Source organism: Schistocerca piceifrons, chromosome 1 (assembly GCF_021461385.2).
Source record: "Schistocerca piceifrons isolate TAMUIC-IGC-003096 chromosome 1, iqSchPice1.1, whole genome shotgun sequence".
Classification (NCBI taxonomy): Eukaryota; Metazoa; Arthropoda; class Insecta; order Orthoptera; family Acrididae; genus Schistocerca; species Schistocerca piceifrons.
Window position 1 is genome coordinate 1,235,212,190 of NC_060138.1, and position 26,645 is coordinate 1,235,238,834.

General features: G+C 41.9%; 1 protein-coding gene across 1 annotated transcript in view; it reads right to left on the reverse strand.

Annotated features, from left to right (window-relative positions):
- Positions 1-26,645, reverse strand: part of LOC124780155 (Down syndrome cell adhesion molecule-like protein Dscam2) — a 436,971-nt gene that overhangs the window by 217,292 nt on the left and 193,034 nt on the right. The window contains exons 9-10 of the mRNA XM_047253760.1: positions 14,333-14,611; positions 1,977-2,122 (exon numbers count right to left, since the gene is read on the reverse strand). Coding sequence (XP_047109716.1) covers positions 1,977-2,122; positions 14,333-14,611 — 425 coding nt within the window. The remainder of the gene's footprint in view (positions 1-1,976; positions 2,123-14,332; positions 14,612-26,645) is intronic.

Sequence of the window (26,645 nt, forward strand, 5' to 3'; positions counted from 1 at the left end):
TGCGTCGCTGCGGTCCGGTCCCTGGTCGACGGGCACGTGCACCTTCCGCCGACCACTGGCGACAACATCGATGTACTGTGGAGACCTCACGCCCCACGTGTTGAGCAATTCGGCGGTACGTCCACCCGGCCTCCCGCATGCCCACTATACGCCCTCGCTCAAAGTCCGTCAACTGCACATACGGTTCACGTCCACGCTGTCGCGGCATGCTACCAGCGTTAAAGACTGCGATGGAGCTCCGTATGCCACGGCAAACTGGCTGACACTGACGGCGGCGGTGCACAAATGCTGCGCAGCTAGCGCCATTCGACGGCCAACACCGCGGTTCCTGGTGTGTCCGCTGTGCCGTGCGTGTGATCATTGCTTGTACAGCCCTCTCGCTGTGTCCGGAGCAAGTATGGTGGGTCTGACACACCGGTGTCAATGTGTTCTTTTTTCCATTTCCGGGAGTGTACATCCACCTTCGGGACGCAATCATAAATCACGGAAACACTGACGTCACTGGAACAATGATAATCTTACCCTCATCATACATAGTAAGACCGAGGCACATGCTCGAATACACTCATGATGCCACGACCTACATAAGAAAATATGGACGACCCAACTTCTCCATAACATTCACATGCTACTCGTCGTGACGAGAAATCAAAGAACAACTAAGATACGGACAAGCTCCCATGCATCGACACGACCAAATAGCCCGAGTTTCTGCCAGATTTATTGAAGTCGTCTCAAAATACCACATCTTTCGAACTGTTCGACGCTGGGTGCAAACATTGGAATGGCAAAAACGAGAACTGCCTCACTCGCACAATCTCATATGCCTACACGACAGAATTCATACCATGGATGTCGACATAATCATCACCCAGTCCACAAGAAGATCTCGAACTGTACGACATAGTAATCATGATTCACGGGCCATGCGGGCCATTAAACCTCAATTCGCCATGTATGAGTGATGGAATATGTACAAAAAATACCAAAACTCGTAAGTGGTCGTCATACAAACCGGAGTTGGTGGCTATTTCAAATACGGAAGGCGATCACCCAAAAACGGTGACTTCACAGTAAAAATACAAATACGAGGGAGCGACAAACTGGAAGTAGGTAATCAATGAGTAGTGCCATATAGCACACTACTTTCCAAAATGATCCAAGCATACATAAAGGTAGAATACTGGATTTCAGTGAAATACATCAAATGTGTCTGTAAGTATGTGAACAATGGCAGTGACATGGCAATATTTCAAATAGGCAAAGACAACGAACAACTGCAGTGTTACTACACGAATTACGGGGACCAATAAGTTTTACGAATCTCAAGACTGTTGACGATTACCTATGACAGACGTACAGGGAAGCGTGCCAACGCTTAGGAATACTGGAAAACGACAACCACTGGGAATTAACACTAGTTGTCTCAGCTGAAAAAAATTGCCATAATTCTAACAACATGTAACTCTTCGGATCCAAACAGCTATGGAACTCTTTCAAAGAGAGTATGTTTGATGTCATACTTTACCAAAGCCGACAAGCTTATCCTGAACTGACCTTCGAATTCAACGACGCTTTGTTCACATCATGAGTGTAACAACGACGATATCTCCAATGAATCACTCATTCGCGTAGAAGATAACTGTTTAAAAATAAACAAGCATACCTTAATGCAACTTCGGTTGCAATCACCATGAAAAGATGCTGTCAGTATGCTAAACTTCGTTATCACTGAAAAGGAAAATATGAAGTGTATTGTAATATTTGTGCAATGTGAGTTTTTATAATTTTCTTGTACAAGTGCAGCGGAATCTTTGGAACTGGTAAAACCAAAAACGTGTTTAGTACTATGTTTTTGTGTGTCTCTGAAGAGCCAATGTTTCGTAAGTCCTTTTTAGTCTATGATAAATAAATAATTTTAACGGTAACGATATTTAAATTAACAACTTATTAGAAGAAACATACAGCATAAGTACCTGAAGATCCTTTGGGATCGGCGCGTTGTCTTTGAGCCATGAGAATCGAATCGGAAGGTCCCCAGACGAAACGCTACATGTCACCTGCGCCCTGGCTCCCTCTCGCACGTTGACCGGAAAGTTGAAGGGTTCCACCACTGGAGGACCTGCAAACAAAGGATACTGTGTTACTGTCATGACAGATACTTTGAGGTACACCCGAAGTTACGTCATCTGTCGATTACTTTCCGTCCAAGGTAACTTGCTACGTCTTCCCTACCGAAAAATCCTCAGTCCGGTCACAAATTTGCCACGATACCCATTAGGATCGTACCAGTGATGACAAGCACAGGTGTTCTGCTGAGTCAAATTATTTTCGGAAATCAAGAAATGCTGCGTCTACCTTACTGCCCTGATCCATGGTTTTCAGTGTAAGTGCGAAATGGTTTTCATATGACTGAAGTTTTCGAAATCCATGCTGGTTGGCAAGGAGGAGCTTATTATGTTCGAGCTGCCTCACTATATTTTAGCTTAGAATATGTTATAAGATGCTGTAACACTTGGATCTCAAGGATACTGGACGGTAGCTTTGTGGATCACATCTATTATCCTTCTTGCAGGCGAGTGTGATTCGTGCTTTCTTCCAAGTACTGCACTCGGTATTTTGTTCGAGGTATCTATGATAGATTACAGTTAACAGAGGCACTAACTAAGTCGCAAATTGAATATTGAATCTGATAGGGATTGCATCGGGCTCTGGCTCTTTGTTCAGGTTCAGTGACTTCAGTTGTTTCTCAATGCAACTGGCACTAATATCTATATCACTCATCTTTTCAGTGGTACGATTATTAAATTGGTGCAATAATGCTGGTTTTCCTTTGTAAAAGAATATTTGAAAACGAAGTTAAGCTTTTCTCTTTTGCTTTGCTACTCTCAGTTCAGTTCCTGTCTCGTCCGTGAATGACTGGAGGTTAACTCTGGTACCACCAACAAACTTTGCATTCCACCAGAATTTCTTTGGGTTGTCTTTGAAGGTTTCAAGCATTGATCTCTTTACAGCCTGTCGCGCTTTTAACGATTTTCATAAAGGACCAACTCAACACCAACATCCTTCGTATCCGTTCGTTCAACTTTTGGCTATCAATTACCTTCAGGAAAGGCTGTTTGCTGCTGGGTTCCATAATTTCGTCGTAGTCGTGCTCACACCAGCGATGAATTCCATGTAGGCCGACAAAAATCGTTTATTGCTAAAAAAAAATCATCGCTGTGCACAGCGTGATTGAAGGGCATCGGCATGTGACAGGCATATCGAAGTCTGTAGTGTATTCGACGCTGCGTGAACATTTAGCTGCAAAAAAAATGTTGATTCTCAATGGAAACGCAGAGTTTGACCAAAGCTTAGAAACCTGTTCGTGTCAGTTCGTGTAAGAAAACTCAAAAAAAGACGACTGACGGAATGCAATATTCGTTTACGTGGCACAGGAGATGAAATTTTAATATGTGCGTGCGAATCGCAAACTAAGCTGCAAGTATGTACTTGTGTGTTCCAACATGAACAAAGTGGTTCGTTCAGGAAGTATTTCCAAGAAAATGATCGTTTGTTTCTGTGGTTGCACTGGACATGTTGTGAACACTGATGTACAGCATCCAAGAACAATTAATATTTATTAACATAGAACAATTCTATTGGGACATATTATTGATTAAATCTGAAATACTACAAAAAAACGTCACAACACTCTTCCTGACACTACCAGTAACGCACACAACACATCAAACACAGGTTATCTGATGCAGAAATTCATCGAATTAATGTCTCATTTCCCGTATTCACCTGAGTTAGAGATTAATGGCATCGTTCGTTTCCTTATGTTAGGCAACATCGTTTATAGAGGGTAACAGTTATTGAACTATATGAAAAAAACGTAAATTAGTTACAAACTACGGCGTTCACACACTTTGTTGAACATGTAAACGTCACTACAGATATTCGAATTTAGGTTATGTCATGTTCCGTATGCTTGCCATCATCGGCGATGATGTGGCGCAGAAGAATAGCGAAATTCTGCATGACCCGCTGAAGTGGCGGAACATCTATGCTGTCGATGAGCTCCTGAAAGGCTGTCTTCAGATCAGCAATGGTTTTGGCGTTAACTGCTGTACACCTTGTCTTTAATATAGCCCCACAAAAAGGAGTCACATGTGTTCAAATCCGGAGAATATGGCGGCCAATCGAGGCCCACGCCAGTGGTCTCTGAGTACTCGAGAGCGAGAATGCGGTCCCAAAGTGCTCCTCCAGGACATCAGACACTCTCCTGCTTCGATGGGGTCGAGCTCAGTCCTGCATGAACCACATCTTGTCGAAATCAGGGTCACTTTGGATAATTAGGATGAAATCATCTTCCAAAACTTTCACGTACCATTCTGTAGTCACTGTGCCATCAAGGAATAGCTCATCGACTATTCCGTGACTGGACATTGCACACCACACAATCATCTGTTGAGGGTGAAGACACTGATCGATCGTGAAATGCGGATTCTCAGTCCCCCCAAACGCGCCAATTTTGCATATTGTCGAATCCATCCAAACAGAAGTGGGCTTCGTCACTAAACCAAACCATGCATGCGCATACTAATTTACATCATGCCCCGCGGCGAACAGTGCAGTTTGAACGTCCTGACGCCAACCGTTCAGAAGTTATTATGATTTTATATCATATAGTTCGATAATTATCACCCTTTATATGGGAATGCAGGCTTTCTAGGAGAGTTTAATTGATGAAAACCTTCGCCTGAAGATGATGAATCGGAGACGTGTTGAAACGTTGCCACATACGAAACTGCCACTCGGCTGCTACCGTCAGTATCAGGTCCTGTCTCGTCCTTCAATGACTGGAGACTAACTCTGAATCGAAGGAATGCTGACAATGAGTCATTAATTCGACGTATTTCTCCGTCAAATAACTTATATGACTTATATCACTGTCATGATGAAGGATGATGTGGCACTTTCTACTGTATTTACTGATTTCTTCAACGACTTCTCCCAAACAAACTATAGTATATTATTCAACATTAACTGCTCTTCGATCCTGTACATCAATGTTCATGGCGCATCAGTTTCACTAAGATGACGCTGCCACTCAGTTGGCATCCCGAGAACATTTCACGAAGAAATTATGTGTGCAAAACTACTTTCATCATCTCGAGAAGCTGTTGAATCCTTACAGAACTGTGTCTGTGAGGTACACACATTACCGCGGAAAAATGTTTTTAGAATTATTTCGAAAACATGCAAAAGATATAATTGCTGAGGGTAATTTTTCGAGAAACTATAAAACGGTTTGTACGGGAACAAGTTTTTCTTTCACTGTTTTTGTAAAAACTTAAAAGACTGTCCTCGTATTTAGGAAATAGCCAGATCTGAAACGTCAGTTTTGCTCCTTATGTGACAGAGTGATGTGTTACCTTGCCGCAGTCTAATGCTCATTGGTCAACATGCCACATGCGTCGTGTACACGCGTTGCCTAGCGACCTTTGTGCCTCCGCGTATCCGTTTTACTGGTCCTGGGACGTGGGTAGCCGTCTGTTGATACACTCATGATGTTGTGTACAAAGCGCAGTTAAGCTTCAGAGCCGCATTAGTCGAGGATCACATTTAATTAATAGCTCTTTGCCTAGCGATGTAACTTCGAGACGTCGGTAATGATGAACGAGTTGATGTGTTATCGGATAAGAATCAGCTTAACATGTGAATCCGAAAGCATATCACTCGCTTTGCTCACATGGATGCACGCACGGACGCACGCACGTTTATGAGAAATACGTTTACGGATTTTGGAGGCGGATTCCTCATAGGAAAACAAGAAAGAAAGTCAAAATACAATATTTCCGAAACCATCTTTGACATATTAATGAAATAACATACAACAAAGTTATGAAGTCAGAAACTCAGGTTCTTCACGTCCTTCTACATTTGTAGGCACACCCACAACTGGAGTTGCGCTCTGCCAAAACGACGGTGCGGTAGTTTTTGTACGGCGCATAAATGACGTACTGAATGGTAAGATTACCTATAGTATTAGTGGTAATGAACAGGAAAGAAAAATTAATGTGTAAGAGAAGAACTCGGAAACGACGATTTCTCTTTTTTTTTGTTTTGTTTCTTTGTTTGTTTCTTTTGCGAGTAATTTGAGTTGCACATCATTCAGTTTTAGTCCATTGTGTGTTTTATATCCTTACGGAGCATAACTGCGTTTTAAAAGTAATAAAAATTAGTTCATCGTGTAATTCCTGCGCTTTTATGCAATTAGAGCAATTACTTTTGATGCAAGTACGTTTTCCATGCACAAAAATAAAAGAAATCTATATAATGGCTATTATTTTGTACGCAGTAAAACGTTTTTCATCATGATCAAATGTAAAAGTTTCCTTTTATTATTGATAAACGCGCAAGTTGTTTATGAATAACAGAAACATGTTTTATATAAGCTCGATGGAGTATTGAAGAGATATATGACACGTTTTTGTTTTTCAGTATTTTTGAACTCTATCTGTTCTGGGGTGAAAACAACGTTTTCCAGCGCTATATGATAAACTTGAATTTTTTTCTGCAACATTCCTCTAGTTCACGTTATAATTCAACACTTTTCGAAAGAAACCTGAATTAAACATTGACAATTTCAATTTTGTTACAAATACTTCTTACTTTTAAGTAACAAACAGGGGCATAAATATGTGGAATATTAACGTTCCATAGATTACACGGCCATTTATGTATCCGCATTCATTTCCAAGACGGTTGACCGCTTCCAGTTTCTAGGGGATCTAGCAAGACACTGACCACATACGCAAAAAAAAAGATCGATATGAGGTAAAGCCCGATAGGTATTCAACACACATAACGTGCAGGTAACGCGATTACGATTTTAACTGACCAAGGTTACTCCTAAGTTACTGTAGTCAACACTTACGTGGGACAGTCCACAGTACCCTACGGTAGTTTTACAACTCCACCCAGAACGTTTGACTTCGCTGAAAATTAATATTGCAGAGTTCAGGGATAGAGAGCAGAATGAGACCTTATGAAGATAACGTTATAGGCTGATATACAATTTTTTTGCTGTATTTCCTTTTACTTCTTTCCTGCTTTACTTTCATCATACAAGGAAAAGGTTATTTCGGAATGAGTTTTGTAAATTTAATTCCTAATATATTTATGTTTCTGTTAACCTAATGTAGTTGTTATGAATGTGATTGCGATTTTCAGTTATTCTGATGTTGTATACTTTCTTTTTTGTTAACATTATATTTGAATTAATTTTCTATGGATGAAGTAACGTGAAATTGTTATTTAGAATAAAACTGTAAATCGATGTAAACAGAATCTTCGAAAGCGTTATGAGATGCGAGTTGTATGGGCGATGTCGAATTGCATCGGAAGTGAAGGCATCAACAGAGGGTCAGGAGCAAGAAGAAGAGAGCGGAGGTGATTGTCGTGCCGCGCGTATGTACTGCTGCCCATAGTGTTCATTGTCGATGATGAAAAATATCACTGTTTGGACAGTGGTAAATCTACGATCTCGGTGTGTACCACGATTGAGGACCTAGTTACTTTGCTTGTGCGTTGCTCATTTTCCGGACATGCATTTCAACTGAGCATGTTACTCATGCTAGGTTGTGACATTTGAAGTTAACGTGTTCTAGTGCACTTGAGGGAGACATATATAAACGTAGTATGCCTTTACTACAATGGATGGAATTGACATAGCCAGAAACAATAATTTATCAATATTGAACGACGATTACTGACGGCGCGGCCTGAAGCGCATTGTCACGGTTCACACGGCTCCCCCCATCGGAGGTTTGAGTCCTCCCTCGGGCATGGGTGTGTGTGTTTTGTCCTTGGCGTAAGTTAGATTAAGTAGTGTGTAAGTTTAGGGACCGATGACCTCAGCAGTTTGGTCCCATAAGAACGTACCACAAATTTCCAATTTTTCGGACGTATCGAAGGGCAACAGAGAGATACAGAGACAGGGGAAAGCTCAGCCGCAGTACTGGTTCCCCCTGTTTGTAATTTTGTGGATGTTGGTAGAACTGCTTTAGGCTCCACTACTTGATTCATCTAGAACCCGTTTGCAACCTTTCTGAGACAATTACTACTGAGATCAGTCAGAATCAACTAGTCCTCCCCCTTCCCCCCGCCCCCCCCCCCCCCCCCTTCCTCACACCATCATAATCAAGATTAGCACCCAAGTGAACTTGGTACGAGAAAGTATTTCAGTGCGTTGCGAGTGTTACCTAAATCTACTTCTCAGAAAAGAAAGCTAACTATATCGAGAGACGCTTGTTAAAAAACACCCTCGTGTGCAGTATTGCTACACCCACAGGTAGGATCACAATCAAGAATCAACCAAATTAAAACATGTGCACTATGTTACTGTTTGTAAATCACTTGATTGCTGGACTCCTTACTTAAACTGGATGACCTTAAGCAGTCACTGTTTTGTATCTGATCGCCGCCGCCAATAATAATAATAATAATAATACTATGTGGGCGCTCTACCAGTGTAGTAGCGATTACATAGTTAGTGTTGTTTGTGCTGTCAATTAGATTGTTTATTGTTGGGAACTGAATTTGTGGTCAATGTGGGAAGCACCTACAACTCCGAGAAGGCGTTTCCATGATATATTTAAACATATGTGATGTACATGTCTCAATTTTACTGTCATAGATGCCTGGTGCAACGTGCAACGTACGTGTTTAGTGGATAGATTATATGGGGAAGTTGTTCGTGAGCTGTAATCCTCATAAGAATATTTGAAGAAGAAGTTAATTATTGATAGCTTATCTATTCACTATTACAGTCTTCCGAAACAGTAATATAGTAGTGATCTTTTGAAAATAATTCAATTTCGTGACAGAAACACAGTCGAACACTTTTGTTTTTACCTCTCAGAAAACTACATTTCACCACTCATGGGTCTAGGTACCTTCAAGTGGGAAACCACTGATCTAGACTGGTAATAAATTCGTGTGGCCCGACAGCATGGTTCAACTCTTCCATTTGAACATCAATTCGGAGACTTACGTGTCCCTAACCAAATCCAATTATTTTACCGGACAAAGGGAAGCTGCAGTTTAACGTGGAAACCGAATCACGTTTTTTATAGGAATCTAGTTGTAGACCATTTTCTTCAATTCAGTTAAGTTTATTTCAACGAATTTTAGACCTGTTACCTGGAAACTCTACACAAGTCGCATATATTCAATAATGATGGGGAGTTACAATGTTTCATATTATGTATGAAGTAATAAATCATGGTAACAGAACCACTGGTTATATTAATGCGAAAATAAAACTGAACACTTGAAAAATAAGAATCAACGTAAAAAAAAGGAATTAACTGAAATTCCTAGTGAATAACTCCCAGCTTACATTACTAGAGATTTTACTGGCAGCACCGGAATAGCTTGAGGTTTTCCGACTGACCACAACTATACGTACTTCTAAACTTATTATCGCTACATTATTCAAAATCACCCACACTGGTAGGTGCGTGCCTCGGCAATCATCGAGCCTACGCATACCTGAGTTGATGGTCATAGCATTCTTTCTTTTCTTTTTCTTTTTATTTCAATTTTTTTCTTTTTCTTATTCAGAACACACTGAAATTTAAGCAGCTACTTTGTAGATATTCGATGTGCTGTCATATTGACTGTTGTCCACAAGTTTTGGCCACTGAAAGTTGTTTGCTGATCGCCGGCTAATTGTCCGCAGTCCCTCTCTACCTGAAGAAGAGGGCATCTGAGAACGACATGATCAGCGGAACATTCCTGTCCACATTCACAGGTGAGTGTGTTACTACATTCCACTCGATGCAGATGTTTCGGATATGGGTTATGAAGTGTTAATATATGCACCGTACCTCGAGTAGGGACAATGTCACGCAGTTTGAGCCTGTTCCTGGTGCTTGGGAATGTGCTGTAAATAAGCCTTGCAGTGCTCCTAGTGTACCAGTCAGACTGATATTCATCTAACGTCCAGGCTCTTAGTGTTTTATCATTAATATGAGTTCCTGTGACCTCTTACATACGAGCATATTGCTCAGGTCCCAACCAATACAGCGCATAACGCGATATCTATTGGAGATATCCAGAGAATCACCCGTAAACGCCCGACAGGTGTAGTGCAAAAGGCACCGGCGAGGCTCAGAAGGACGCTTCGGTGAATTCGTGTCAGTATTGTTTTGTAACAGCCTAGTCAAAGGTGATGCGCCCAGACGCCGGTAGCGAAGCCCACAGTGGCGTTGAAGATACTTTCGTGTTATGACCGCATCATATGCAACGGTAATTTATAGTCTGCAGTGCCTACAAGGAGAATCTTACGCATGATTTTGGCCGCTTTCTAAGTAGCAGAGTTTACGCTTTATAGAAAGTTTCTTTTCTCTCTAGAAGAATGCGTAAGTAGCTACAAACAGTGCTGCTTTTTAGAGGTATTCCGTGAAGCCTCAGGGAAGGATTTCTGGCAAGAGAAAGTCTTCCATTCAAAAGTATGTATGTAGTTTTATGAACAGCTATAACCAGTTTGTTGCTCTTGTACCAATGCTGCATCTGAGAAAACGCGTCGTTCGCCTTTTCCTCTAATTAGCCGGCCGGAGTGGCCGAGCGGTTCTAGGCGCTACAGCCTGGAACCGCGCGACCACTACGGTCGCAGGTTCGAATCCTGCCTCGGGCATGGATGTGTGTGATGTCCTTAGGTTAGTTAGGTTTAAGTAGTTCCAAGTTCTAGGGGACTGATGACCTCAGAAGTTAAGTCCCATAGTGCTCAGAGCCATTTGAACCATCCTCTAATTACGTACCACAGTATTTTATACCCGGTAATTACTTCAGACCTGTGTGCAAATAATTTTTCAATTACATAGATCCAATCCATCCTATTAGTCCAAAAAGTTTTGAGACTGGTTTAAGAAAAAAAATGGAGAAAAGTTAACACGGTGATTTTAAAGCTTCAGATGTGCTACATTATCTCCCCTCCTCCCCTCCCCCGTGCCCCATCCGTCCCAGCTGAGTAGAGTAAAACGCACAGAACGTTCATACAACCGTGTGAAAATGTCAGAAAAATCTTTCTTTGGGATGTAGTTCAACCGTAGCATCATGTTGTCACGTTCATACAACCGTGTGAAAGTGTCAGAAAAATCTTTCTTTGGGATGTAGTTCAACCGTAGCATCATGTTGTCAAAGCGTTGACCCTTCGTATGAATTTCTGCACTTTGTCGTTTTCTTACAGGCCGTATTAGTAGCACCAAGTCTCATCACAGGCGATGATTTTTTCCAGAAAAGAATATTCCGCATTTTGTTTTTTACCAAGTTGTAGCAGACGTCCAAGTGTTGTTGTCGTTGTTCATGTTCGGAAGTCAAGGCTGTGCAGGACAAACTTGGAATACACACTTTTTTCTTCTTCGAAACGTTGTGGAGAATGTCTTGAACACTTGATTTAAAGATGTTGCTCATTTACAATTTGTTATACAACAGTGTTGACATTCGAGTGCTACAGCTGCGCCACCCACTACTTAATTCAGTCTGCGCACGACTGACTGGTCGAAGACACATCTCCCGTTACCTGTTGTTAGAACAAATTGCCATCGAAGTTACGACGCAGACGTCACTTATATGACAAGAATAAAATCAGTCTCGCAACTTTTTGGATGGACGGTGTGTGTTAATATGGTACAAAGTAGTAAACAAAACAAGCTTCATCGTTTTTATGTACACATTTAAGTACCATATACACTGTTATAACATTTTGGCCATGTACGACATCTGAGCAGATTGGCGTGCAGCCACGATCCCAGACCTCTCCTTCATAGTGCTAAACGACATTTCATCGCTTTACAACAGGTACCTAAGATGTTGTATAAAGAAAACATGCTTATTAGAGTACTGTGTGCGGTAGTTACATTCCTGCATAAAAATTACGGAGCTTGTTTGGCTTATTACTGTTATTGTACCATATTTACGTATATTGAGTCTATGTGAGTGAAAAAATGTTTGCATTCAGGTCTGAAATCGATCACAATTAATAAAATTAATCATCTGGTGTAAAATATTATAGTCTCTAACTGGAATAAATATATAGAAAAACCTTTTCCTGGATTACTATAAATTTGTAATACGACTATGTTGAAACTCGCGAACCATATGAAGTCTCTGATGAATTTTCACATCATTGGAAGGTGGAGTCTAGGCTAAAAGTACACTGAAATGTTACATAGTCCGACCGGGATTCGGACCCACGTCATTTCAGTTCCTAAGCACACAGTTTACCAAGTTTTCCTTCTTTCCTTCGATCTGTTTCTTCGTCGATTTTCGTTAGTGGTTTCGTGACATATTCCAAATTCCATCGATAAGAAGTTTACTCAGATTTTTTGTTACGAGGGAACCAGTTCCCTGACTGAACACTAGGCTCGACAGCTTTCCACTTTCCCCTTAAGAACGCATATAGAAGTTTCCTTACAAACTACGCCTCCAAACCTCTGCTGCATTGTGGTAACCGACGCTTCAGTCGATATAGTTTGTAAACTGAAGAGCGAGCAGTGCTTGTGGTGGGGGAAGTGGAGAATGCCTTGTGGCCGTAAGGATTAGGCCTACTATTTCTGTCTACAGGGCAGTGCAGCGTACGGCGACTGACGTCAAATTTATTGATGTAGGTTTCTTCCGTTTGTTTTATTAGTTACTCATTTCTGTATTCCGTTTATTGTTCGCGTATTTAGTGGAAAAAATACACTTCCAAGCGTATAGGAGCGCTCCGTTGCCACTCGTATAAAGGACGCGCTACAGAAGGGACGATATAACATTGGGAAACAGGATATAGGTGCTTCTTGTGACATAGTTGGGTAGAGAGAGTGGATACGCATCTGATCCCTCTTCAGTTTACAGACATAGCAACAGTTCTGGGAAGGTTGGAATATTTAAATCTCTGTGGGAAACATTCGAAATGCTTCCTGTTAAATTAATTTCTGCAATATACGATTGAGAAGTATAGAGGGTGTTTCAAAAAGAATGTAAATATTTCGAGCGCATATATTTATTAAACTGTAAGACATTCAACTTTGAAACTTGGTACACATATTTACGACACTCTCAAGTTTAGATTACAAATGTTCAATAAGTCCTCTATACGAATAATATCACATCTATAGTCGAATTTCTTCCATACTCGGGTAAGCACGTCCATCATCACTGATGTTAGGGCAGTACACATCCGGTTATTCAACTCTTCTGGTTCTCTGGTAGTTATTGTTATTTTGTCCTGACCTCACAGGAAGAAGTCACAGGGCGCCAAATCCCATGACTGTGCAGACCAATCTAGTCGCTCAGTCGAGTTCCTGTCAGATATTCACGCACTTGGTGACTACAGTGAGGGGTGTACTGTTTCGCTACAAAATAAAGTTGTCCTTATCCAGCTTCGGAGGCAAACAGTTTTGCAACATAGGAAGATACTATTGACCGTCAACCGTGTTTCCTTCAAATAAGAATAGGCCGTAAGCTCATGGGATATCGCACAAAACACATTGACTCTGAGTGAATCTCGTATATGCTCATTGTGTGCATGCGGATTCTGTACGCCCCAAAATCGAACATGGTGTCTCTTTATTTTCCATCTAAGGTGGAAAATCGCTTTATCGCTGAACACGGTGCATTGTGGTAATATATTATCACTGGCAAAGCATTATGAAACTCGTCAGAAAATGCTACACGTTTGCATTTGTCGCCATGACGCAGAGCCTATAACACCTGTAACTTGTACAGCTTCATAACCAACCGAAGCCTCAGAGCACGCGACATTGTTGTTGTAGGCAGTTGTAACCCCCGACTGGGACGACGATTGATTTTGTAAGCCTACGTTGGAAAGCAGTTTCAATTCGAGCAACATTTTCGGAGGAAATACGAGGGCGGCTATAACTATCCTTTACATACACATTCTGTGTCTACAAATTGTCGATACCATCTGAGAATGTTCCATCCATTCGGAAGATCAATTTGGTACCTCAGCTTGAAACGTCTTTGTACTATAATCATGGAATTACACTCGCCAAGTGGAGAACACAAAATGATTTCTGCTGCGAAGTGGCCATATTGCAACATGTGATGATAACGAAGCAAACAGATGACAACTGACATCTAGCGGCAACGAATAAAAACTAGACAATGTATCGTTTCCTCGAATAACCGAGCCGTGGCGCAGCGATCGATAGTTTTGGCAAGATAATGCTTTGTAACACGTATATTCTTTCTGAAACACTCTGTATTTTGGTGTATGCTTTGGGGCGGCTCCGGCTCAGAGCCTTTAATCCCTGGCGCAGGCGCTACTCACTGTCGACGGCCAGCAGCAGCTCGCCGCGCGCCACGTCCCCAGCGGCGCCGCGGACCTGGCAGATATAGGCGCCCGCGTCGGCCGCCGGATCGACGCCGCGGATGTGCAGTGCGGCGCCACCGTCGCGCAGCTCGTGTCGCAAGTCAGCTGTCACGGGGACTCCCCGGCGCTCCCAGGAGACGCCGCTGATTGGGTAGCCGGCGTACGGACAGCGCAGCGTCACGTCGGCAGACTCCAGGATGCGCACGGGGCTCATGGAAGATCGGACGTACGGCGGACCTGTGCAGCATTACGCCGCGCGAGCTAAGCACGATGTGCAAACTCTAAAGCAGTGATCATCAAAGTTTTTGCTCCTGAGCCAATACTTACATTGTGGGGCAGCATTTCGAGCATTTTTTTTATCAACCCTAGAATAAAAAGGTGCGAACTCTGAGAAAAATAACTAGATGAGGTAAAACTTTACCTCACGTTTTTCCAAATTATCTCTATTAATATAAAGGTTCTGGAGTAATACAAAGTAATAAATAAGCAAGATGCAACATTCATTACAAAATATTGGTAATTTTTTACTATACGACAAAGCCAATAATACTTATAATGTCAATATTTTTTATTATATGATTGTTGTGATCAGTGGAAATATGAGAGTCTACTTACCTTCTATGGAACATTTCATAAAACATAAGAAGAATCATTGAAACGAACAAATACTGTTTAGCACAATATGACAAATAATACATACATTAGTAAAAAATATAAAGCTAACTACAGCGAATAACAATAGTTCATCATGTAAGGAAATAAAGATTTTATAAATTAATTTCGAAATCACATGAAATTTTGAATATATAAAACATTTCCAAAACAAGTTGTTATGACAAATTTGACAAATATTTTTCCAACGGTCTTTGCACGCTGGTTTAGAACGGTCACAGCAGTCAAAGAAGCTTTTTCAGTTTTCTTTTCGACTGTAAAGAATGCTTTGTCCGGCTTTTTTTTGTTTATTTATTTATTTATTTATTTTTAGATTGCTTCTGATTGAGTTGGTGGAATATCGCTCCCAAAATATGTCAAAGCCTGTTCCAACGGTATGCGAAGCTCTTATGGCCAATTCGTTTTATGAGTCTGTCTTTCATGTCTTTTTCGACCAGCCCAAACGCCAATGACTTGAGAAAATTGCTTCGGCTTTTTGTGCCACCATTTCCGTTATACACTGGTGCCCAAAATGAAAGCAACAAACGGAAATTTGGCAAGGTTGCGTTTATTTTGCCACGAGACAGTTTAAATAGCCGACAGTAAAGGAGAAAAAATGTAAAGAATACATAACAAATTTTATAAGGGGGGCTATGCTCCGGACTGAACGCTGAAAGGCATAATCAGTCTTAAATGATGATGATGATGATGATGATGATGATACATAACATAAATAACTGCTATATGCATAACGGTAGACAGTTGAACGGATATGCACACACATTTCGGTAACTAATTAGAGAGCTTAGTGTGGGGTGTGACCACCTCCGGCAGCAACACAGGCCCGACAACGACAGGGGATGTTGCGGATGATGTCATCAATCTCATGTTGAGGCAATAACGCCCATTCTTCCTGCAGAGCTGCTCGCAAGTTTTGGAGAGTGGTTGGTGGATGCTGACGTGATGCAGCCTGTCTCTCTGTCGCATTCCAGACATGCACTACGGGATTCAGAGCGGGAGAGCGAGCAGGCCACGCCATATGTGCAACGTTTTCCATTTCCAAGAAAATATCAACCACCATTTCTTATGTGGTCGAGCATTATCGTTCATCAATATGAAGTATGGGTCCACGCCACCTCGCAACAACCTCACATTAGGTTCCAAGATCTTCATCCCTACAATTTCATGAAAAGGTCTTCGGTTGATCCACATGACCCCTGCCCAAACCAGTAGGTTCAAAAAATGGCTCTGAGCACTATGGGACTTAACTTCTAAGGTCATCAGTCCCCTAGAACGTAGAACTATTTAAACCTAACTAAGGACATCACACACATCCATGCCCGAGGCAGGATTCGAACCTGCGACCGTAGCGGTAGCGTGGTTCCAGACTGTAGCGCCTAGAACCGCTCGGCCACCCTGGCCGGCCCACACCAGTAGGGTTCCACCTCGGAATCGGTCTCTTTCCACAATGGGTCCTAAAATCGCGTTCCACGTTCCTTCCAGATGCGAATGCTTTTACATTCACTCTCCAGACCAACTCGAGACTCATCTGCGAATAGAAGATTGGCCCACTGTTCGACATCCAGGTGGTATGCTGACGACTCCCCTCTAGGCGTTCTCTCCTGTGGAGACGCCTCGGAGGTAAACATACAGCGGGTCTCTGAGAGCGAAGGTGACTCTGCCGAAGCCACCTGTCGCCGCTTGTCTCGACACCACACGTCCAGTGGATCTGCGACATCAGGTGCCAGTGTCAGTGCGTCACTGAGCCTGGTCCGTTGTGCCCTTGTAGCCAAATAACACGCCTCTCTTTCTCATATCACATATGGTCGGCCCTGACCTGGTCTTCGGAATACTGTTTCGGTCTCTATAAGTTATCGCCACATCCGAGAAACAACAGAACGTTTAACATTAAGCCATGGGGCCACGTCAGTTTGCGACTGTCCTGCTTCCATTCTTCCGGCCGTCCACCGCAGAGGGTCTGGTAGCCGTCTTCTTTCCGCCATACCGCTCCGTCTGTGACTGTATACAAATCGATTGTGAATGTGGGACTACCCGGCACACACTATGTCATTTGATAGGAGCCCTCAAATCATCGCTGGCGTGGTTGTCCGTTGATTGGAATGCCACTTTCTGTGCAGAACACCATTGTACGGACATCTGTTGACAGTCTGCATGATTATACCGTGGATTAGACACAAGATATTCAAATAGCGGTTTGTTGCTTTAATTTTTGACACCAGTGTACAAGGTATAGACATTTATTGCTGACGCATCTAAAAGTCCATACATATATCGCTCAGGCCAGCGTCTGGTTTTTCGTGCTGTTGTCTTATTGTGTTGTAGCAAATCGAACACATCTTCTCCCTCTTTGTTGCCGTTGCAGAGAAGTACGATGTTCGTTTCCCTTGCCATCCTTGCCATCTCATACTTTGCCTATCTCATGAATCGTTGACAACAGAATAAGATTTTTTTTTTTAACTGGACGTACGACTCTAGCATTTTTCTCTTTCCTGTGTATGAATGCAGACGAAAAAAATGATCTATTCTTGGTTTTGAGCAGGGGTTCTGGTTTGTCTTTGCATAAGGTGCCTATCATTGTCAAATTTTTGTCAGCACTTTTGTCGGATACTTCACAAGGAGCAAACAAATTGTCTGTCGTAATGTTCTACTTGGTTCCATAAATATGTTCACATATTTTCATCACATAACATGTGGGAATCGAAAAGTCTTTATCCCTGGTTTCTTTTCCCAAATATGGAATGTCCCCATTAAACTAATACGTTCTCGCGTCACATAAAGAAATTATCTTAAGCCTAGGTTTGTCCGGCTTGCTTGACAGATACATTTTGAAGGAGAATTTGCATGGGAAGCTAATGAGTGTTTCGTCAGTGTTTAGGAGAGCTGAGGGAATGTATAGTTCGTGACTACACGTGACAAACGTAACCCATAAATAACGGAAACCAGTGCATTTGTCTCGTGTTCTTCTTTGCTATCGAGTACTTTGTTATCTTAGACGAATAATCAAAAATTCGAACCAGTTTTTCGCTGCGACACCTCTGAAAAATAGGGACCACATATTAGCACAACTGAAATGAGCATTTTTAGAGCCCCACATTTTACTTTTATTTCTTTTTGGTTGGTATTTCCACTACACTAATGGGGCGACATAAATTTTGCGTTTGCTTCAGCAGTTTTTTGTTATGTTTACATAACAATGAGTGAAGCCACTTAATTAGTAAACAAAAGTTGAAGTAATTTCGGGGGAGACGTTTCGTTCCTTGCTTCGTCTCTTACTATTTCCTCCGTGGTCCATAACAGATTGTCAAAAGACATTTTATAAGTCTGTAAAGAAACGTACCACCTATTTTGTAAAAGAATTAAACGTAAATAACAAGGCAGGGTTGATTTTTTACCCCGAAGAAATAAATCTCCACATTTACCTGTTTTAAAGTGATGGAGAATGGAGCCTGAGCGATAACAAAGACTCCTGCTAGAGAAGATGGTAGTACCGAATAGGATAAAGAATGCGGGCTGGAGTGGCCGTGTGGTTCTAGGCGCTACAGTCTGGAGCCGAGCGCCCGCTACTGTCGCAGGTTCGAATCCTGCCTCGGGCATGGATGTGTGTGATGTCCTTAGGTTAGTTAGGTTTAATTAGTTCTAAGTTCTAGGCGACTGATGACCTCAAAAGTTAAGTCGCATAGCGCTCAGAGTCATTTGAGCCATTTGATAAAGAATGAGATGGACTGAGGTAATCATTTACCCCGATTTGTTCTTCTGGGATTAACTGGTAACCCACGTAAATTAGTAAGTTATGAGTCTCCAATAGGCTAGCTGCAGGAATGGCTTGATAAACTGCAGCCGGGCCGTCCGGAACTGATCGTTAAATCGACCATTGGCTGGACGGCTACATGGAGACCATTTGCAGCCACGCTCGGACTTCATGTTCCAAGACCTGTCGCCAGGCCACAGTTGTTCGAGAGTTATTTGGAGAACATTCTGGACAATTCGAGTGAATGAATTGGCCACCCACAGCGCCCTACGTGGGACATAGTCGAGAGGCCAGTTCGGGGACAAAAATTATGGACGTCTTTACAGGGAGCATGGTACAAAAAAAGGTTCAAATGGGTCTGAGCACTATGGGACTTAACTGCTGTGGTCATCAATACCCTAGATCTTAGAACTACTTAAACCTAACTAACCTAAGGACAACACACACATCCATGCCCGAGGCAGGATTCGAACCTGCGACCGTAGCGGTAACGCGGTTCCAGACTGTAGCACCTAGAACCGCACGGGCCACTACATCCGGCCATTATGGTACAATATTTCTGCAAGGGATTCCATGCCCTGTCGAGTTCCTGAACTACACTGGGCGAGAGGAAGTATCACATCACTTTTGTCATTTCATTGTACACATTAGTTATTAGTAAATTAATCATCCGCTCACACAGACAACACAACAACACTTCGTCACAACTTCGGGGTCGCTGAGGGCGACAGCGGTCTGAGGCGGAGACTAGGTGGCACGAAGTGTTCCGAATGGTGCCGACTTGCAACGTTCAAGTAAAGGGCGGCCAGCGGCAGCTTATCCCTCCCTCCCGCGGGCCGCAATTTGAAGACCACTGCTCTAGAGCGTCACGTCACTGAATAGTACGATACCACTAGCACAGCGGTCAAGGACTGAGCTACTATATTGTGCATTTTTAATGTATTCGCCTCTTGCTTCCAGTGGGTGCCCTTCTGTGACATTCCACCATCACTTAAAAGAACATTTAATTGCTACAACCCGACAATCAGGTACCTAAACAACAATGTACATATGTCTGGCAGCATAACAAGTGTGAGAAACATGGAGAATTCTATGAGCAAGTTACTTCAGTATTGGGTGGACCTATAGTTACTTTTGACTACAAACTAGTCTCTGAAGATGTGACACTGACTTAGTGAGGGCTGAGGAACATCAGGAATGAAAAGTGACAGCATTTATTAATTAAGGCATTTTTGTATGTATGTTTAAATATTCTCTCTGTGAAAAGAAAAAAATGTAGGACACATTTTAGTTTTTAGAGATCGTGTGTTAGATTGTCTATATTAATTTAAGTAAAGCTACGATATATATACTGTTCTTCTCCAGGTGTCAAGGAATTCTCTCTAATAAATATTGTATAATAGAAGAATTAATTAATAATGTTACTTGTATCTTTCAGAACTGATGAAATTCCAAGTCTCATGTTGTTGTTGTTGTTGTTGTGGTCTTCAGTCCTGAGACTGGTTTGATGCAGCTCTCCATGCTACTCTATCCTGTTCAAGGTTCTTCATCTCCCAGTACCTACTGCAACCTACATCCTTCTGAACCTGTTTAGTGTATTCATCTCTTGGTCTCCCTCTACAATTTTTACCCTACACGCTGCCCTCCAGTACTAAATTGGTGATCCCTTGATGCCTCAGAATATGCCCTACTAGCCAATCCCTTCTTCTAGTCAAGTTGTGCCAAAAAATTCTCTTCTGTCCAATTCTATTCAATACCTTCTCATTAGTTACCTGATCTAGCCACCTAATCTTCAGCATTCTTCTGTAGCACCACATTTCGAAAGCTTCTATCCTCTTCTTGTCTAAACTATTTATTGTCCACGTTTCACTTCCATACATGGCTACACTCCATACAAATACTTTCAGAAACGACTTCCTGACACTTAAATCTATACTCAATGTTCAGAAACGCTTTCCTGGCCATTACCAGTCTACATTTTATATCCTCTCTACTTCAACCATCATCAGTTACTTTGCTCCCCAAATAGCAAAACTCATATACTACTTTAAGCATCTCATTTCCTAATCTAATTCCTGCAGCATCACCCGATTTAATTCGACTGCATTCCATTATCCTCGTTTTGCTTTTGTTGATGTTCATCTCATATCCTCCTTTCAAAACACTGTCCATTCCGTTCAGATGCTCTTCCAGATCCTTTCCTGTCTCTGACAGAATTACAATGTCATCGGCGAACCTCAAAGTTTTTATTTCTTCTCCATGGATTTTAATACCTACTCTGAATTTTTCTTTTGTTTCCTTTACTGCTTGCTCAATATACAGATTGAATAACATCGGGGAGAGGCTACAACCCTGTCTCACTCCTTTCCCAACCACTGCTTCCCTTTCATGCCCCTCGACTCTTATAACTGCCATCTGGTTTCTGTACAAATAGTAAATAGCCTTTCGCTCCCTGTATTTTACCCCAGCCACCTTCAGAATTTGAAAGAGTGTATTCCAGTTAACGTTGTCAAAAGCTTTCTCTAAGTCTACAAATGCAAGAAACGTAGGTTTGCCTTTTCTTAATCTTTCTTCTAAGATAAGTCGTAAGGTTAGTATTGCCTCACGTGTTGCAACATTTCTACGGAATCCAAACTGATCTTCCCCGAGGTCGTCTTCTACCAGTTTTTCCATTCGTCTGTAAAGAATTCGCGTTAGTATTTTGCAGCTGTGACTTATTAAACTGATAGTTCGGTAATTTTCACATCTGTCAACACCTGCTTTCTTTGGGATTGGAATTATTATATTCTTCTTGAAGTCTGTGGGTATTTCGCCTGTCTCATACATCTTGGTCACCAGATGGTAGAGTTTTGTCATGACTGGCTCTCCCAAGGCCATCAGTAGTTCTAATGGAATGTTGTCTACTCCCGGGGCCTTGTTTCGACTCAGGTCTTTCAGTGCTCTGTCAAACTCTTCACGCAGTATCTTATCTCCCATTTCATCTTCATCTACATCCTCTTCCATTTCCATAATATTGTCCTCAAGTACATCGCCCTTGTATAAACCCTCTATATACTCCTTCCACCTTTCTGTTTTCCCTTCTTTACTTAGAACTGGGTTTCCATCTGAGCTCTTGATATTCATACAAGTGGTTCTCTTCTCTCCAAAGGTCTCTTTAATTTTCCTGTAGGCAGTATCTATCTTACCCCTAGTGAGACAAGCCATTACATCCTTACATTTGTCCTCTAGCCATCCCTGCTTAGCCATTTTGCACTTCCTGTCGATCTCATTTTTGAGACGTTTGTATTTCTTTTTGCCTGCTTCATTTACTGCATTTTTATATTTTCTCCTTTCATCAATTAAATTCAATATTTCTTCTTTTACCCAAGGATTTCTATTAGCCCTCGTCTTTTTACCTACTTGATCCTCTGCTGCCTTCACTACTTCATCCCTCAGAGCTACCCATTTTTCTTCTGCTGTATTTCTTTCCCCCATTCCTGTCAATTGTTCACTTATGCTTTCCCTGAAACTCTGTACAACCTCTGGTTCTTTCAGTTTATCCAGGTCCCATCTCCTTCAATTCCCGCCTTTTTGCAGTTTCTTCAGATTCAATCTGCGGTTCATAACCAATAGATTGTGGTCAGAATCCACATCTGCCCCTGGAAATGTCTTACAATTTAAAACCTGGTACCTAAATCTCTGTCTTACCGTTATGTAATCTATTTGATACCTTTTAGTATCTCCAGGATTCTTCCAGGTATACAACCTTCTTTCATGATTTTTGAACCAAGTGTTAGCTATGATTAAGTTATGCTCTGTGCAAAATTCTACAAGGCGGCTTCCTCTTTCATTTCTTCCCCCCAATCCATATTCACCTACTATGTTTCCTTCTCTCCCTTTTCCTGCTGACGAATTCCAGTCACCCATGACTATTAAATTTTCGTCTCCCTTCACTACCTGAATAATTTCTTTTATTTCGTCATACATTTCATCAATTTCTTCATCATCTGCAGAGCTAGTTGGCATATAAACTTGTACTACTGTAGTAGGCATGGGCTTTGTGTCTATCTTGGCCACAATAATGCGTTCACTATGCTGTTTGTAGTAGCTAACCCGCACTCCTATATTTTTATTCATTATTAAACCTACTCCTGCATTACCCCTATTTAATTTTGTATTTATAACCCTGTAATCACCTGACCAAAAGTCTTGTTCCTCCTGCCACCGAACTTCACTGATTCCCACTATATCTAACTGTAACCTATCCATTTCCCTTTTTAAATTTCCTAACCTACCTGCCCGATTAAGGGATCTGACATTCCACGCTCCGATCCGTAGAATGCCAGTTTTCTTTCTCCTGATAACGACGCCTTCTTGAGTAGTCCCCGCCCGGAGATCCGAATGGGGGACTATTTTACCTCCGGAATATTTTACCCAAGAGGACGCCATCATCATTTAATGATACAGTAAAGCTGCATGTTCTCGGGAAAAATTACGGCTGTAGTTTCCCCTTGCTTTCAGCCGTTCGCAGTACCAGCACAGCAAGGCCGTTTTGGTTAATGTTACAAGGCCAGATCAGTCAATCATCCAGACTGTTGCCCCTGCAACTACTGAAAAGGCTGCTGCCCCTCTTCAGGAACCACATGTTTGTCTGGCCTCTCAACAGATACCCCTCCGTTGTGGTTGCACCTACGGTACGGCCATCTGTATCGCTGAGGCACGCAAGCCTCCCCACCATTGGCAAGGTCCATGGTTCATGGGGGGGAAGTCTCATGTATAAACTCATTATTTCATATAAGTCAGTCCACATTTATGTCGCCAGTTTAGATGGAACGACTTTGTTTCAGTTGTTTCTGATTCACGAACCAGGAAAAAATGCCACTGTCTGGCAAAAAAGTGACATATATCTTTATACGTGCACACAAACAAACACACACACCATCAGCAGATATGTTATTGATTAAATTTACAGTTGTCTGTAACATGCAGAATGGCTACGAGAGTGCATTAGAGTTGTTCGTGTTAGTATTGCTATGAAGACTGGTGAGTTATATGAGCGTGAACAGCGTTAGATGTTGAGTGATTTCTGTGAATGATGTGGAGATGCTGCGCACTTGTGTGCGGCAGCTTTATTAGTGTTGTGGATTGGCAGGAGCCAACCCACGGAGTTTGGGGGAAGCCGAAAGGCACGCGTTTAAGCTCACGCAGGCTGGCGTGAGGTCAGGAACAGGACAAGGAATTTATACTTCAGAAAAAAGGTGGTACTTGGTGGAATAATTAACTTTAATCCATTAATGTTGAACGTAGCTCTTGTCTGTACATTCTTCACAATATCAATAGCAACTGATAATGGCGCCTTGCTAGGTCGTAGCAAATGACGTAGCTGAAGGCTATGCTAACTATCGTCTCGGCAAATGAGAACGTATTTTGTCAGTGAACCATCGCTAGCAAAGTCGGTTGTACAACTGGGGCGAGTGCTAGGAAGTCTTTCTAGACCTGCCGTGTGGCGGCGCTCGGTCTGCAATCACTGATAATGGCGACACGCGGGTCCGACGTATACTAACGGACCGCGACCGATTTAAAGGCTACCACCTAGCAAGTGTGGTGTCTGGCGGTGACACCACAATTAGAACGTGGTAGAGTAGCAAAAGAGGTCTCGTTGTGGATCTACATTTCGTCGGCTAGTCAGATCGTACAGTATCCAGATGTATGGGGCATTCGGTTTGGCCTGTATTCTGATGTTGGACTGTATGGGAACGTGAGGGCACCCATTACCTTCGTCAAGGTTCGGTCGATCACGTCTGAGCCCCAAAAAGGGAGGACTGTCGTTTTGGGCACCAAGCACGTGGTAACTCCTTCACATCTGCACTTTTTACGCAAGAACAAGTAATTGAATCTCTGTAACATTCTCTCTCATTCGGCACCACTGGTCAGTGACTAACAGCTCTCGGACTAGGGAATTACCGACCCATCCGTTGGCTACGGTCAACATCACAACATAGCTGGCTACGGTTGGAGTGATATCGGGACCAGGAGGCATGGACTGCTGATGAATGGCGTTGCATTGTGTTCAGCAATGAATGACTGTTCCACACTCCCCCAGATGATCATCGTATACGAGTATGGTAGCGACCTGGGGAGATGTCTCAGGCTTCCAGTGTTTTGGAGAGGAACAGCGATGTTACTCCTGCCATCATGAAATCGGGAACCATTTGGTATGACATCACGCCCTCAAGTGTTATCTCTCACGTGACAGCATCGAGGTTACCCATGGCACGTTTCTCTATGAATTGTCTGCATGATATTAAGGTACTCTCGTGGCCAGCAAGACCCCCAGATGTGTCCGTGATAGAACATGTGTGGGACCAGTATCTGGGATACCAGGGACCGTTAACAGCAGGTGTGGGCTAGCTTGCCTCAGGAGAAGATACAACGCCTAGATGGGGTGCAGCGTCATACTGGTAAATGGGTTCATACTGCTACGATCTTTGTTAATTTTGCTACATATCATAATCACTGAGGTAATATCATATACCCTGTCAACCAGTGAAATTTAATTTTGTTTCATCCTCCTCTTCTGGATGCTTCAAATTTTTTGTCAGGCTGCGTATTTAAAATATCCCTGATCTCCAAGGAAACTTGGGCTTCCTAGCACATGATATGAAGAGACAAACGTTTTTTATAAAAAATTCCAAAGAAAGACTATTTGTAATTTTAAAATAATATTCAATTGTTGCAAAAGTAAAAATGATTTTATTTAAGATTTAAATGTAAGAAAAGTACTACGATATTAAAAAAATATTTTCTACACACACATTACTTCACAAAATTAATGTTACTTACGTGTCGTTTAGTTTATTCGTGCTAGACGATTTTTGATGTACGATCAGTGCAATATACCAAAAACTTTTCCTCACAAATATTTTGAGTTCAATTCAACGGTGCCTTTGTAGGGTTCTACTGTTTGAAATTCTGATGCTATCTTCGTTTCCCACAATATTCAGAAAATTCCCGTCATCGAAAGTGTCACTACTAACTTCGTCTTTTATTACTTCTTAATTTATCTGTACTCCGTTGGCCATTGTACTAATGACATATGGTCATCCAAATTTTCATTTCAAGAGCAAACTTAGAGGAAAATAAATGCCATTGCCGTGAAATAAAAAACACTAAAACGAAATTAAAAAGACAGTAGAGCGCAGATGTTTATTTGTTTTTACAATGGTCAGTAATGGATAACGAATTGGAAAAATGTCGGTCACAGCCTATAAATTAAAACCATTTATTTGGGAAAATTGTCATAAACCACAATCAGGTTAGCTGGACCAGAGAAGCACTTCTGAACTGTCTTTTTCCTACTTTTCAATTGGTGTGCTATATGTGCTGTAACACGAATAATCGCTTATTAACTACGTATAATTTTCTTCGGCTCCTTTCATTTCAGTAAATTACAATTACGAGAATCCTTTAAATTATGAACTATTGAGCCTGCACACATAAATAACAAGGTCTTAAATGAAGCATGAGCTAATAAACGAAAAAAGGCAAGTTTTGGATAATCCTAACATAATGAAGTGGACTTGAAGTATACTTGTTGGACAAGAAGGATTGCAGAGACTACCTAGTGTGGACGTTGGGAACTGACACATGACATCGCTGACATGTTTTTAATGTTTCGTTCTAACTACAGTTAACAGTTCTATGTCTGTGTAATTTAGGACGTATCCACAGCCGATGATATGATGTGCAAGTGTGAAAGGTGGCTACACTGAGCCACTGCACCAGAGATTGCGCCAAAGAGTATTATTAAGCCGCCTCCACAGTGCTTGGGAAGAACTCGTAGTAGTCAGTGCTTGTCCAGAGCTCGTAGTA